This window comes from Saccopteryx leptura, chromosome 8 (assembly GCF_036850995.1).
Source record: "Saccopteryx leptura isolate mSacLep1 chromosome 8, mSacLep1_pri_phased_curated, whole genome shotgun sequence".
Lineage (NCBI taxonomy): Eukaryota > Metazoa > Chordata > Mammalia > Chiroptera > Emballonuridae > Saccopteryx > Saccopteryx leptura.
The window spans coordinates 85,508,956-85,524,818 of record NC_089510.1 but is presented as its reverse complement, the minus strand read 5'-3'; the positions used below and the strand labels follow the sequence as shown (position 1 = coordinate 85,524,818).

At 42.7% G+C, this 15,863-nt stretch overlaps 1 protein-coding gene across 1 annotated transcript in view; it reads right to left on the bottom strand.

Annotated features, from left to right (window-relative positions):
* Positions 1-521: 521 nt before the first annotated feature.
* The window catches only part of SLC7A14 (solute carrier family 7 member 14), a 155,199-nt gene continuing 139,857 nt past the window's right edge, over positions 522-15,863 (bottom strand). The window contains exon 8 of the mRNA XM_066347261.1: positions 522-4,978. Within this exon, the coding sequence (XP_066203358.1) occupies positions 4,650-4,978 (329 nt within the window). The 3' untranslated portion in view covers positions 522-4,649. The remainder of the gene's footprint in view (positions 4,979-15,863) is intronic.

Genomic DNA, 15,863 nt, shown 5'->3' with positions numbered 1-15,863 from the left:
GGATGTTCGTTCTGCTCTTGTGCAGTTTAATGACAAATATTGGCTCTTTCATGGCTGGCCATCATTGCCTACTAGTTGATACCTTTCTCTCTTGGGGACTTCAAAGGGCCCAGGTGGACAAGCAGATCTTCAGCATCAGGGAGGTGGTGCACACAAGAGAAACCTAAGCTTAGTAAAAAATTTTGGTAGAAACACTCTCCTTGACTAGTCTTGTTCCAAATGGCATGAAGATAGAATGTTGTCAGGCAGCTCTAGTGACCAACTTTGGAGTTTGTGTTTCCTTTACACCTCCCTCCCACCAGCATAAGAAATGAAGGCCATCTGTAGATTGCTTACTAACCCGAAGGCTTATTAGAATGGACCGTCGACTGCTGCCTGGACTCAGTGAGCTGTTCCTAACTCTGGCTTCAAACACATTTCCTGACTTCTGACTTCCCCACCCAACAAGACCTTCCAATCTGATACACAAAATAGGTAAACCTGTGGTCGACCCTCAGTGAGCTTCCACGGACATCTCTGGATCCTGGTAAAACCTGGTGGGAGAGAGGGCAGCATTTTCCTCTAGTCTTTTAGGCTGATTCTCAAGCTGAGAAAAATCTTGAGCTGAGGTTTTACTGTGTAGATTAAATAGAAATGAAAAGTTGTTAGGTTTGGTTGTTTAAACTTATTGTTGAGAATTTTAAAGCGGCTGCAAATAACTGTGTTATCTGTCCACATGTTAAATGTCTATACTTCTCTTACATTAATGATCAAAAGAAGAACCATATATTGCTTTAAGTATGGATATTTTTTCCCATTAATATGTTAAATTAATTTAGAGTGTGTATGTGACTCGTTAATTCCTTGCATAGGCAGAGAAGTCACTGTCCCAGCTTCTTAAAGTCCAACTCTCCCTGATTCATACTTTCATCATTTCCCTGACGCTTCTCCACCCAAGGAGAGCCAGCCAACTCAGTTCTATTACTTTCATAGCTATCTGTGGGTATGCCCTAACCTGTCTTCTCAACATTTCTTATTTGTTCTAAACATAAATCATAAGCTCTTGCTAAACCAGCTTCTTGCTTTCCCTTGAAGGAGGCACAGTACAAATTGTTAAGTCAGTAGACAGCCATCAGCCACTGTCTTCTAGACCTTATTCATGTTGTTCTTCTACTTAGCAAGCTTTCCCCTCATTTTGACCTGGCAAAACTATGCCCATTGCACAAGTGTCAACACAAGGGCTATACGTTCTCCATGATCTTCCCAATGGAAGATGGTCTTTTCCATATTTGAACCCCCACTGTACATTATAACTCCCTTATCTCACCTGCCATCTTCACTATTGTTCTTTATTTATATGTCCCATTTTCCTTATTTTTATGCTATAACACATAATAAGCACTCCATAAAATCTTGTTGAATAAATGATATTTCATTTTCCTTTTATTCATCCATGAGTCCGTCCATCCATCTATCCATCCATCCATCCATCCATCCATCCATCCATCCACTCACTCATCAGATATTTATGAAACATCCACTGTATACCAGGCACCTGTACCTGGTAAATTCTTGGTCTGTGGGTGTCAATGAGCTATGCTATTGCAATTCTCTGCCCTTATTGTCTTTGCCAATAATTTTATTATTTTTCAAGTTGCCCTTCATTGGCAGTTAACATTGTATATCAAGGTTTTGCATTTGAGCACTTAACACACTTCTAGCTTTGTTTTATCCTTTCTATTTGCCTCTAGCTTCTTACTTATTTTGCATATTATGCATATTTTAATAATCACCTTGAATCCTTTTGCAATGAAGCAGAGTACCAATAAATCGACAATTAAAAAATCAAATAATTTGCTCCAAACTTCAAATCCACATGATGCAATCTTTCTGGAAGAGCTCTTGTTATAGAGAAGAATTTGATAAAATGTATGTCTTCCTTGGATTCTTTTCCAGGCGGCTAAGTTTTTATGGTAATATTATATAAGGTGATCTTTTAATGTGGTTTCACAATGTGGTTTTAAGAAAATTGTTAAGAAACACTAACAAAATCATTCTAGTGATTGATGGTATGTGACACCTGCATTGTGAAATCTGGGACTGTTTCACAAAGGCTGGGAAACATGAGAAAAAATATGTCTATTTACCTTAAAAAATCCTTTTATAACGTATTGACTAATTTTTTATGAACCAAGTTTGCTAGGGAGATAACTAATCAATTTTAGAGATTTAAAGGATCAAAGCTTAAAAAAATTATAGAGATGCTATTTGGGAGAAGTGACTCTTGAAATGAGAGTAGTTCATAGGATCTTCACAAAATCAACACCAGTGTTATTTATCAAAGCTTTTGCTCTCTCTTCTCATGCTCCAGAAATTGCAGGCAACTACCTCTAGACTATGATGACTTTAACAGTTAAGCGTCTCTGATAAAAGAAAGTTCTCTTACTCACATTAAGATTTTGTTATTTTACATTGATAATTTCCTTTGAACATTTTTAACAAATATGACCCTGCCCTATTATCTATGTATAAATATCATAAGCTTTATAGGTTATATTTAAACTAGGCAGATTTGTTGAGTTCCAAAACCCAGTTTAAAACTTCATTTTCACAAAAATTGCTGATAATTAGTTTATACTTAATTCCCAAGGATATATTTCACAGACCAGGTACTACATCTTTATGGTTAAGTTTGGGGAGAGAAAATATAGCACTGCCAAGCATTATATTAAAAAGAAAAGTGACCTCAGAAAACCAGATTTATAATCAATATAGAAGAATAAAAAAGATCTAGAAAATAGTAGTTATTTGAATTTAAATGACATACAGTGGCTATGGGTATGCTATGCAATTTATTTAAAAGCATATTAAAAATATAACTTCAACTGACTTTTTAAAAAATACTGTATTAAAGCCAAGCGCATCAACCACGGGGACTTGTCATGTTGGGCTGTTGCATCTATAGTTATCAGGCTCCAGGGCTGCTCATTCCTTCAAGGGAAGATGCCACTCTTTTTTGTATTCTCATCACTTAGCACTTGGGACTTCTCAATCAGGGTTATTTGAGTGAAAAAAATGGACTTCTGCTTCCTGTCCATAATCCTACAGCATGCCAAAATGGCACTAGCCTCAACCTTTAAGAAGGATAGACTTAACCATTTGTTGATGTAATCTGGAAAACTTTTGGCAGAATACACCAACAGAAGGAATTTGTTATTTTGCCCTAACCTCAGGAAATTCTAACAAAGATTTTAGCTTGACTCAAATTGTGCCTTCATATCCATGTATACATATGTCACTGCAGCGTTGGACTCTCCGCAAGCCAAGAGTAGAATTTATAGACCAGGAGCTTTTTCCTGTTGCAGATGGTCTCATCTAGCTTGTTTCAGAGAAAATCCTGTTAAGAAGCCCACTTCTGGCCCAGATTTAGACCTCACCAGGTAGCTATTTCTCTGGGCTTCAGTGAAACCGCTCTGGGAAATAGCAGAAAAAATACATGTCTACCAGTGAGCTACCCCACGAGAACAAGGTTCAGAGTGAAACGCGATCTCATGGAATGCAATTACCTAAGAAGCTGTGCTTCAACATTTTTGTTTTTAGAGCAGCACTCACCAATCAAGTGGTGGCATATCTCAAAAAAAAAAAAAAATTGAGAATTCATAATTTTAGAAATCTGAAATAGAATTTGCAATGTGATCTCAGTGGCAGGCTCACTTCTCCTTGTAAAGATTTTTATCTGATTCTGAAACAAACAGCCTCCTTCTTCAAGGCATTTTAGTGCCATGAAATCATGCTCCAGTTTTACCCCCTTCCATTGTGTCAGCAGGAGCTTAGAGTCTGGAGTAAGAGAAGGCTTGACAGAGGGTTCATTTCTGCCAGTGCCCTCTGGCCTTCACTGCAAGAGGTGATTATTTAATTTTTTTCCCTGGACATTTAAGTAGAGCTTTGATGGTGCTTCTCACCACATTACTGGGTCTGCCTGATTGCTTTATGGTGACTCTGAACCGTAGGAGAAACAGTCTCAGAGTCCCTCACTTGGCTTGGTTCTAAAGTGATTGTTTGGAGACTATGAGAATGTTGGTGACTAAAAGAAGCATGGATCTTTTCCATGAATTTGTTTTTGTGAGATGTTGCTTGCTGAGGACGTGCCTGTGCCACCTGCTCACCCTGTGCAGCAGCTCTCAGCCTGCATGCTGAGCAGAGCTCTGCCCTTGTGGCCTCAGGTGGGGGAAATGCTGCCTTGTGCCCACACCCACCTGCTCTGGCACATCTCCACGAGGAGCTGCAGCCTCTATGTGGCCCAAGAAATTTTCTTCTTGCTTCTTGGGGTCTCAGAAAGAAGCAAAAAGATTCAACCAGCAAAGTGATAGCTGAGGAAACATTTGCTGCCATCAGCTCTGATGGTTGCACCTGAAACTGAATTTCTTGTAGCTTCTTGTTTAATTTTTGTTTGTTTGTTTTTACAAGGGGACCAGTTAGGGGACCCAGGCTAAACCCTTTGATAGAACTATCTTGATAAGCAAAAGTAGCAAACGACAGGCTATGACCAGGGACTGCCTTTGGGGAAGGCTGGACTTTAGAAATGAGAGGCAAGAACACGTTCACCTTCTAGCCCACAGGTTAAATGACCAAAACTCAATCACCACCATTTCTATGTATTTTTTGGGTGTTTACTTCCACTCTGGAGAGTAATCTAACTCATCATTTGCAATCAGGGCCTCCGAGTTCTGTTTGTGTTTGCTTTTGCTCTTCGCTTTGGTACTTGTCCGGGTGTTTGCCTTCGCATCTGACATCTGCTGGTAAGAGAAGCCTTTGTCTTCAGCTGGTCCTCCCCAGTTCTCCTGGCTCTCGCCCTCGGTGGCATAGGAGAAACCCTCCTCCACGGAGAAAGGGTCATCCACGTCATAGCGCTGGTACGTGCTTTGGTGCAAGGCCTCTTCTCGGGCGCTGATTTCCAGGGTGCTGTTCCAGATGCCGTACCCAAAATAAATGAGCATACCTGAAGGAGGGGAAAGGCACAGGTGAATAAGCACTTGCTCTGGGGTCCATGGGACAAGTGGAGAGAACACTCTGAATGGTGCAAGCAGAGCTGTCTTTTCTTTGGTTGAGACCATGTTCAGAAGAGACTTGAATTAGAGGGTATTTAAAATTGGGAGAGCTTGCATTAAGCAACCCACATTTACATTATTTCTCCTTAAAAAGTCACAAAGTCTGGCAACACTGCATCCACATTCTTCTAGGCAACTTAAGGCTGGAGGTAAGAACTTGGCTGACTTGTTAGACAGGATATGAGTTCTTTAGGTCACCCCTGTCCCCACCTCCCCTGTTGACATCCAGCTCGCTACATTTGTGTAGGTGCCATCCAGGAATCTGCATTTTTTCTTACCTTGGGTTAAATATTTATGAATCAGCAACAGTGCATTCCCAACATGCTCATATTTCATTATCCTATGCCTCCATCTTTCATTTTGCCATCTAACAACAAGCACGTATTATCTTGGGATTTCCCTTGCCACATTTCACTCAGCAAAAGTGTAGTATGTTACTGCCATGCAGAACTGTCCCCTCTTCTGTAGCCTCTCAGTGTCCAGTGTCTGCTACTCTTAATGCCCTTAGAAGATCTATCTGCACAGGGAGGTTCTGTTTTATAGACTCTGCAGAAAACTGGCACTATTTGTCAAATGAATGAATGAGAATTCTTTTTTTTTTTTTTTTTTTCTGAAGCTGGAAACGGGGAGAGACAGTCAGGCAGACTCCCGCATGCGCCCAACCGGGATCCACCCGGCACGCCCACCAGGGGCGGACGCTCTGCCCACCAGCCAGCGATGCTCTGCCCCTCCGGGGCGTCGTTCTGTTGCAACCAGAGCCACTCTAGCGCCTGGGGCAGAGGCCAAGGAGCCATCCCCAGCGCCCGGGCCATCTTTGCTCCAATGGAGCCTCGCTACGGGAGGGAAAGAGAGAGACAGAGAGGAAGGAGAGGGGGAGGGGTGAGAAGCAGATGAGCGCTTCTCCTATGTGCCCTGGCCGGGAATTGAACCCGGGACTTCCGCACGCCAGGCCGGCGCTCTACCACTGAGCCAACCGGCCAGGGCCTGAATGAGAATTCTTAATAAGCATGAACTCTCCAGTGCAACTCCTTGTTTTGATGTCACTCCAAGCAAAAGAAAAAAACTTGTCTCCCTAGTTAATATGTAGCATTAATATGGGCCGATGTTTCATTTCTACTAGAATTTTTTGAAATAACATATAAAATGAATTTGAGAGCCCCATTTTCTATCTGGAAAACTGACAACCACAGCCTTGGGAGCCATAGGGCCTGATGGTTAAGAGTGTGAGCTGTGTATTCAAAACCTGCCTCTACCACAATTAGCTAAGCCTCTTTGTGCCTTACTTTTCTCTCCTATAAAATCATGAAAGTTATTGTGCCTAAAACATGGGGTTGCTGTGAGAATGATACAGGTTTCAAGAAATAGTTTTCAACCCTGGCTGCACCTGAGGGTCATCTGGGGAGTTTTGGAACCACCCTGATATCTAAGCCCCATACCTAGAAATGCTTATTTAATTGGACTGCAGTGTGACTCAAACATAGGTATTTTTAAAAATTAAATTAAAAATTTAAATTAAATTTTATTTTGTCCATCACCATTTATCCCCGTCCATCCTTCTCTCCCTGCCTACCCCCAACCCCGGCAATCGCCACACTGTTATCCATGTCCATGCGTTTGGCTTTTTCTTGTTTCTCTATCCCTCCACCTAAGTATAGTTTTTACAGCTCCACAGGTGATTCCAGTGGTCAGCCAAGTCTGAGAACCCCTGGGATCAGGAATGTGGAGCTCCTGAGCCATGTGTTCCACCAGCAACTCCGTTCATCTTACGCCTGGCCGTCGGGGCCACTTTGTTATGCAACCTCCTTCCAGGCCCGTGACATGCTCTTCTGAGTGGCACTGGTCCCTTTGACTTTGCTACCCCTGCATGCATCTGCTGGCTGTTTGCTTAGAACAGCAGGGTCAAGCCTCCTTTCCACTCTGGTGCTTGAGAAGTCCTTCTTGAATTTGAAGTGTGTCTATTTAAGGTTGGATTTCTTCTTCCTTGTCTCAAATCACCCCTCAACCCCCCACTCCCATGAAAACTTTTCAGCAGCCAAAGTAAGCAGAGAATTATAGTCCTAATTGGTAATAAGTCCTCAAGTTAATCATTTGCAGATGTAGCCATTAGTTCTCAAATAGTGACTATTTTTCTGAGCAGGGATTTTTACTCTTTGTTATCTGGGGGTGGGAGTGGCCATAAAGGATTGTTACTAGCCTTGTGTAGCATGAGGCATCAAATTAAGACCTCTTCTAAAGGGCCAGTGTGCATCTCTTTTTGGAGAATGCCTCTGTTGAACACATGTCTAAGACCCAAGAATAAATTACAGGAGTCTAAGTGGAATTAATAGGCATACTCCTCCTTTTACTCACTTTTGATTTTTTGCTATCTTTTTCCTAGACATCCAGGCAAGTGCCAAATGTTGCGTCCTACTCTTGCTTGGTAGCCATGATATCAGTTCTCTGATCCCCTTCTCTGACCTTATTTATTTCCCTACTGAACTCAATGCCGTTTTTTAATTTTCCCATCGCCACTAACTTCTCTGCCATTCCTCACATCTTTTAAGCACTGGTTTGACATCTACTGTGACAGGGCATCTCTTACCTTCAGCAGGTATTGGGGTGCCAGGTAGATTGATATTTATGGGACTTCTTCAAGAGCTTTGGTTTGATTGCTCATAGGATTATAGATATTCAGAGTCTATAGATCTTCCATTTGTTTGAATACCTTCACTTTACAGAAGAAGACAGAGAGGCTGGAAAAGATTAAATCTCTTTCCTGGGTCTGAGAGGAGCAGAACCCGCATTCCATATTGATCTAGAAAAGGCTCTTGCATGTCCAATCCTTCACACCTCCCCTTCCCTGGCTGGCTTGTAGACTAGGTTTATTGCAGTAAATATTCAGTAAGAGGTGAGGTCTACATCTGTTTCTTGGGAGTGGCCGAATCTGGAAGGAACGTGCACATGAGAATGCACTGACTGTGATTACTTTGGGAAAGTAACCCATGGAAACCTGCCACATAAATGTTTACTCTGAACCCTCTACAGTTTCAAAGGTGTGTCACTCTGTCTTCAGAAACACGCTTCACATACGAGTGCTGTGAACTAAGAAGTGACTGCATGCACGCAGCCTGAGGAACAGTGGCGTTCTCCAGGTCTCGGTCTTCTGTTTGCCTTTATCTTTGAGTCAATTCAGGAAAAGTGGTGGGAAGCAAGGGAGGTTCAGAGAAAAGAAAAAACGGAGGACAAATAAACAGAAGGGAAAAAATAAAGTGAGGGAGAGAGGAAGGGAGGGAAAGATAGAGGGAGAAATAGACAGAGAGAGAGAGAGAGAGAGATTGAGAGACAGAGAGGAGAGAAACATGTACTACCATCTGTCATGTAAACAAGGGCTTTGTGTCAGAGGAGTAAACAGAGCTGCTAAAAGCCTCCTGTGTAGAAGCAGGGTGTTTTGTTTCTACTCCTTCTTCCACTTGGCTTAGAGAACTAGGCATGAGGTAGTTTCTGAAAAATCTGTGAGATTCTGGGAATCCTGAGTAGAGTAAACTTCCCAACAGCTCTGGGTGCTGAGGTCCTCGAATGATGCATTTATGTTGCACTTTTATCTCAAGGAGCTCCAGCTGTTATACAAATGCTGTCTTGTGTGGACCCCTCCCAGCCTGTTTGGGAGTGTGTCAGTGTGTGTGGCTATGATTCTGTGCATTCACAGACGGGAAACTGGGCACAGAACAAAACAAGAAATTGTCCCCAGCAGCACGGCCAGTGGTCGGATGTGAAGCCTTCTGGGTCTCCACATCTTAAGCCAGGTGCTTCCATGTCTTATTTCTCCCATCTGCCGGGGGGGGGGGGGGGGGGGGCTAGGAGGTTGAAAAAATGTTGCTTTACTTTTTATTTTGAAGAATTTCAAACTTATACAAAAGTGTAAAGAATAGTATTAAGAGCCCCATGTACGCATTGGTGGCTCCCCTGACACCCACTCCCCTGCCTTCTCTTTAGATTATTTGAAACAAATCCCTTCCATCCTGTGTATGTAGTTCTAAAATAGAGCCCTTTAAGAAACTTAACTTAGTATAATTATACATCTAAAAATTAATAATAATGCCTTAACATCATCTCATATTTACTAGTGTTAAAATTTCCCTGAATTATTATACACGTGGGAAAAAATCTTCATCTTATGAGGCTATTTATTTCAATGACTCTATGAGCACTGTTATTTAGGTTGTACTCAGACTGGTATTATAGTCTTTTTTTAAATTATTTTTTTTTTTAGAGAAAGAGACAGAGAGAGAGAGACAGAGACAGGAAGGGAGAGCGACAAGAAGCATCAACTTGTAGTTACGTCACTTTTAGTTGTTCAGTGATTGCTTCTCATCCGTGACATGACTGGAGGCTCCAGCCGAGCCAGTGCCCCTTGCTCAAGCCAGCGACCTTGGCTTCATGTGGATGACCCCACACTCAAGCTGGCAAGCCTGTGCTCAAGCTGGTGAGCATGCACTCAAACAGGAAACATTGGGGTTTTGAACCTGGGACTTCAGTGTCCCAGGTCAACACTCTATCCACTGTGCCACCACCAGCCAAGCATGGTATTGTATTCTTTTGTAAAGTCTTAAAGAGGGCAAAGTTTTATTTTTGAGAGTGGATTTGGTTTTGGCATAAGCCAGAAGTCGTTTGGAGCTAAGACTAGAGAATAAGATGGCTAAATGATAAATAATATTATTTATTCTATTTGCATATTTAATTCTGCTGTTCCTTAAAAACTTCAATTCATTGCTTTGTAGTTATGTATCTTATATCTGTAATAAATGAAAGGCAGATGTGATATTGAAAATCAGAAGGGAATCAATTTTTTTACTGCAGCACAAAAAATAAACAAACAAAAAAACCAACACAACAATAACAACTAACAGGTTCTGGAAACGCCCTTGCCTGTCAGGAGTTATTGTTTTAGTTGATAGGTCCTGGTGGCAGGGGTCACTCAAGGAAGACACTAGTTAGCAGCAGAAGTGTTTCAATATTTTAACAATAGACATGGCTGTAGAGGGCACGTGGGCTGAATGTCATCCCTGGTCAAAGGTAATGGTCACGAGTCCTATGAAAGGCTGTTTGCAGTGAAGGGACATACTCAACGAGAGGCTTGGCTTCTTTTCCAGACAGAGTTTCCTGGTGGAAACTGTGCCCATGAGAAGTTCAGGCGAGACAAGATGAAGACTCATGCCTTCAACAATTGAATGGGCTTTCTTAATGTAGTAGAACACTTTGTGATTGTAAAGCCCTTTATAAAAAAGCATTTCCTTGTGCATGATCCCAGAGAAGCTAAGAGCTGCACAATCCACAAGTGATTGAAATGGCCCTGAAACCTATATCTCTCGAGTCCAAAGGAAGGGCTGTTCCCATCCCTTGGGAAGGTTTAGAAATGCCAAGCCTGGTTTCAGATGCCAGGGCACCTCAGTATGAGCTGGCAATACACCTACTTGCTCTACTTGTGTCACTCCATTCTGTGACAATTAAGCAAATGACCTCAAACCTACAAGTGAGAAGGGTGGGAGGAAGGGTTGTCTGGATCACATGGGAGAAAACCTGGAACAAAAACCCATCTCCGAAAAGAGACTGGGTGGCCTGGAGATAGATGACAACCCCAGGTGCCCAATTCTGCAGGCACAAATCGGGTTGGGGAGCGGGTCCTTGGTCCCCGGGGTCCCCCCGGAGCTTCCTGTCCGCTGCAGGCTGCTCCAGGCCCAGGGCAGAGGAGGTGGGCCGGCTGACCTCGGCTGGGCGGGGCTGTCTCTCCCTGGGAGCACTGTCCTGCAGGAAGCCCTGCCCGCTGCATGTACTGTGGCACTTTGTTTTGCCCAGAGTCTTTTATTTTTACTACTCTGGGATCAAGTTTCCCAAGCAGACATTTACCAATGCAGAAATGAAGACGGGATGGCACTGAGGTGTCCTCCCATCCCACACAATCCCCGCCAACTCCCACTTTGCTGGTTATTTTTTACAATACCACTGCAAGTCCCACTGATTGTAATAACAATAAGGTTTGTTTAATGTAAAGTGGCCAGGAGGAGTAGGTTTAGGATGAAAAGATTCTCTCCCTGGCCCTGCAACTAATCTAACATAAAGCCACCTTAATTTATGTCTCAGTTTCCCATCTGCAAAATGGAGCTAAGGACTCTAATATTATTGGAGGGGTATAATGGCTGTAAGACAGAATGCCTCTTGTTAAAGATTGTTAAACAATCTTGTAATCTAAGCCAGCAATTCCACTGCTAACTCAACAGAAGCGTAAGGGAAATGTGTCCATGTGACTACCTAGTGCATACACAAGAATGTTCATAGAGGTTCTATTCCTAACAAACTCAACTGGAAACGAACTAAATGTCCATGGACACTAGAACAGATACAATTCACAGTGTGTTACCATGGTGCGAAGCTGGATGGAAAGGAGAATGGACAAACTAAAACCATAGGCAACAATGTGAATGAATCTCACACATGCATAATGTTGAGGGAAAGAAGGCCCAAACCCCACTCTTTTATGGTTCTAAGTCTACTCCAGGTACACTGCACATGCCCGTGACAGGGCCTTCCATCTCTGCAATGGTCCCCTCTCCCTTCATTCTCAGCTGCCCCTGGGTGCAGAGCCACGGCATCGCCTTGCCCTCCCCCATGTGTCTCCCTGTCCTGCACAGCACCTCTGCCAGCAGGTAGCCTTTACTATCGCAGATTCATCTTCACATTCCCTCCTTCTTGAAATCCCACTGGCTCTGGTGCCAACCTCAGCTTGGCCTTCCTGATTTTTCTTGCTCTTCTAATGTTGAAGGTGCCGGTGGTTTTCTCCTCTGCCTACAAGGAGAATTTCAATCTTACTTATGGGACACCTCATCAAAAATTTGTTTGTCTTGGTCCTGGTCGGTTGGCTCAGCGTTAGGGCGCAGGCTGTGGAAGTCCCGGGTTCAATTCCTGGTCAGGGCACACAGGAGAAGAGACCATCTGCTTCTCCACTCCTCCCCCTTCTCTCTTTCTTCCCCTCCTGCAGCCATGGCTGAAACGGTTTGAGCCAAGTTGGCCCCAGGCACTGAAGATGGCTCCATGGCCTTAGCCTCATGTGCTAAAATAGCTTGGTTGCCAAGCAATGGAGCTGTGGCCCAGCCAGGCAAAGTATCACCTGGTACAGGCTTGCTGGGTTGGGGTGCATGCAGGAGTTTGTCTCTGCCTTCCCACCTCTCACTTAATTAAAAAAAAATTGTTTGCCTCAGTGCCCTCTCAAGTCCCAATTCATGGCCCCTTCTTTTCCTCCTCCTCCCCTCATCACAGTGGCGGCTTCAGTCGACTTCCTGTAAGATCTCAGGTGATAGCTCAAACACCATCGGGGTTTCTTCTCTGAAATATTTATGTATTAGGACAGGATATATGGGCTCCATTGTCCAAATCACAAGTCCTATCTGTTCTCTAAATCTATAGATAAGAAGGGAAACACATTTCAGATGAGCACTTGGTAGCCCCCAGGGGAAGGGGCAGATAATTGATTCACAAGAATGGCCTGTAGGGAACAGCTGACCTGGAGGACGACCATGAAACCCCAACGCAGTGTTCTCACTGGTCCTCCTACTTTCGTGTCCCCTGAGACACGTGTCCCCGTGTCCCCGTCTGCCAGCTTCCTCAGGTGTTCTCTCAAAGCTGCATCGGCGGAGGGAGTAGGAGAATGAAGCTGCTCTGTGCTCATTTTACTGGGATTATCAAACATTTGATGTTGGATTACTTCTCTTTTCTGAAGGAAAAGAAACCAGTGCTGGGTAATCTTGTTTGGACTTGTGACTCATTTAACTCTCTGAGTCGTGTCTTCTGAAGGTCAAAGCTTAGTAAAACATTGTGACAAAAATGCTGTAATTAAGATTCATTTAGAGAGGGCTGGGTGAAAAAAAATGTATCCAAGAAGATTATCAAGTTATGACTCAGCCAAACCATGTAAATCTTTTTAAAAAGTACTTGATGTTTTATAAGAAGCTCCATTTAAAAATATCTCTACTGTTCTCCCCTGGAAAGCTATATTACGAACAGAGATGAAAAGAAAAAATCTAACATTTTGGAGACTCAGAAGTTTAGAGGTGGGATATTTATTCTATAATATCATTAAAGATTTTATAAGCCAATTTGGGGTTGTGGAATGGATATATTTTATATTATTTATTTTTTAATCTTTCCATTGATTTGAGACAGAGAAAAAGAAATGGGGGGGATGAGAAACGGGGATGGGAGAGACGGAACAATGGAGAGAAAGGAGAGGAGGGAGAGAGAGAGGAAGAGACAGGAAGAGAGAGAGAGATAAGCATCAACTTGCTGTTCCACTTAGTCGTTCTACTTAGTTGTGTACTCATGGATTGACACGTACTCCTCACACGTGTCCTGACTGGGGATGGAACTTGGTGAGCCGGGACAATGCTTTATCCACTGAGAACCTGGCCAGAGCAGGATGAATGTATTTTATAATATAAACATTTGTTTTGAAAAACAGAGAGTTTTGTAATGAAATTATCTGCTTTGGCTGCTAATATCTTCTTATTCTCTCTAGATGAGTGACTTTCAAATTTGAGCATGCTTCAGAATCACCTGAGGGCTCGTGCAAACCTCAGTTGCCCTTGGAGATTCCCTGTGGTGGTGACAGGGTCCAAAAGTGCCTTTCTAACTAGTTCCCTGCTGGTCCTGGGGCTGCTGGTCAGGGAGCGCACTTTGAGAACCACTGTTCTAGATCATTTTAAAAATAGCTGCATATTAGAATTACCTGAGAGAGCTTTAAAAAATACCCAATATTGGCCATACCAGACCAATTGAATCACAAAATCTCTGTGGTGGAGATCCTGGGCATAGAATGTTTTAGAAATGACTCAGGTGATTCTAATGGGTGTATCTTTGTTCTAGGCAGAGCTGACTGGTATACCAGCCTTCAAAGATAGTGATACCAAAGCAGTTAGTAGCTCGCAGTGGGTTGCTTGTTGAACTGTGGGCTCCTGTGCCCCCTGTCTGGCCAGCCACAGGCTGTGAGATGGCACCCTCCCTTGTCAGGGAGGATCGGTTTCTGGAGCAAGCTGGAAGTTTGTGCTATCAGTGAGATTACAAAAGGCTCTCTGGGAGTTTTCCTTTGCCTGATAACTGGGAGGGCAGCCTGAGTCAGAACAGGTTCAGCTGTACTTTGGCATGTGATGGCTAGTCTGGGGGACAGTGAATCAGTGTAGACTTTTTAAAAGAAGGGCAGGAAAGAAATAGTTCTCATTGCTTCTCCCGATATTTTCTTATTTAAGCCTCAAATGGCAACCAGAGCAAGGCTAGTAAATTATCTGCTTCTTTACAGATGAGCAAACTATAAACTGAGGTCCAAGGAAGTTAAGTGAACTCCCCAAGGTCACAAGACACAGAGGTGGCAGAGCTGTGATTTGAGACGAAGGCTGTTTGACTCCATAGGTAAGGGTCCCCGCCACCTCATCACTTTTGAAAAACATCTTTGCTATTCCAGAAACCATAGATATTGTGTGGGACTAACTACTTAATTTGTGGGTTCCAGTGCAAAATGAAACCATGAAGGCTCTTGTTTAAAAACTGTTAAGAATTCAAGAAGGCAGCAACAGAGCGTTCGACCAAGCATGGGGGTCCTGTGTGATTGCACAGGTTGGACGTCCAGGCACCCAGTCCTGATACTATGTGTTAATCCACACAAACTCCATATCAAACATTCTGATCAAATAAGGTCTGCTCAGAGGCACCCTTGTAGGGAGATAGGGGCCCCAGAGCTGAGCATGGTGATACTGGATTGTAGTAATAGCTCCATGAATTCCTGTTATTCCTGTTGACCTTGAGCATGTAATTTAACCTCTTGGAGGTTCAGTTTACTCACCTGTGACACTGATAGAGGGAGAAGTGGGGATATGGTGGACTATGTCCATGTTTCTCAAACTTCATTTATATACCACATTTTTAGTGTAGTAACTATGATCATGGACTCTACACCCACATTGCCTGAGTCCTAATTTTGGCTCTGCTATATTCTAGCAATGTGACCTCAATTGAATGCCTCAGTTTCCTCATCTGTGAAATGGAGATTATTGTGAGGATTAAACAAGTTAATATAAGTAAAGCCCTTTTAATAATGGTTGATATGTGCTAAGTGCTAAATGTGTTAATTATCATTATGGATCATATAACACCTGTACAAGTACTGATGTTTTTGTTAATGACTCCATTTTTAAATTGAAAAATAATCACCAGATTTATGTATGTTTTTTAGTATATGTGAAAATGTAGAATAACTGTATAATATTTTTTAAAGTTCATTCATATACTCTCTAAAATCAGCCCAAATATTACTGGTAGAATGGTCGCCTCACTGTGGGTAACACTGAACTAGGTATTGAAGGCCCCTTTCAGCTTTAACAGTCTAGAGGAATCAGCAAATCCATGTACTTTTGAGTCTATACCTTCATTTATTTGACAAATACATGACTACCATATTTCTACCCACTTTAGCCGCTCTTCCTATGATAGACTATTTCCATTGCTTAGCTACATGTCCCAGTGGGAAAACGTTTAAACAGAGAAGAGAGATGGTGAATATATTATATAAATGGTTAAAGCCTTGATGAGTAAGCGGTGTTTCCTCTGGAGAAATCCCCCTAATGTCTAACAAGGAATGAGATTTAGAAGAGCAAAGAATTGAAATAAAGTGCATATAGCAAGGCACAGAATGGCCTTCTGAGGGAGGAAGCTGCTGGAAGACACAGCCCTTTCCTTTGATTACTGTGTTTTTTCCCT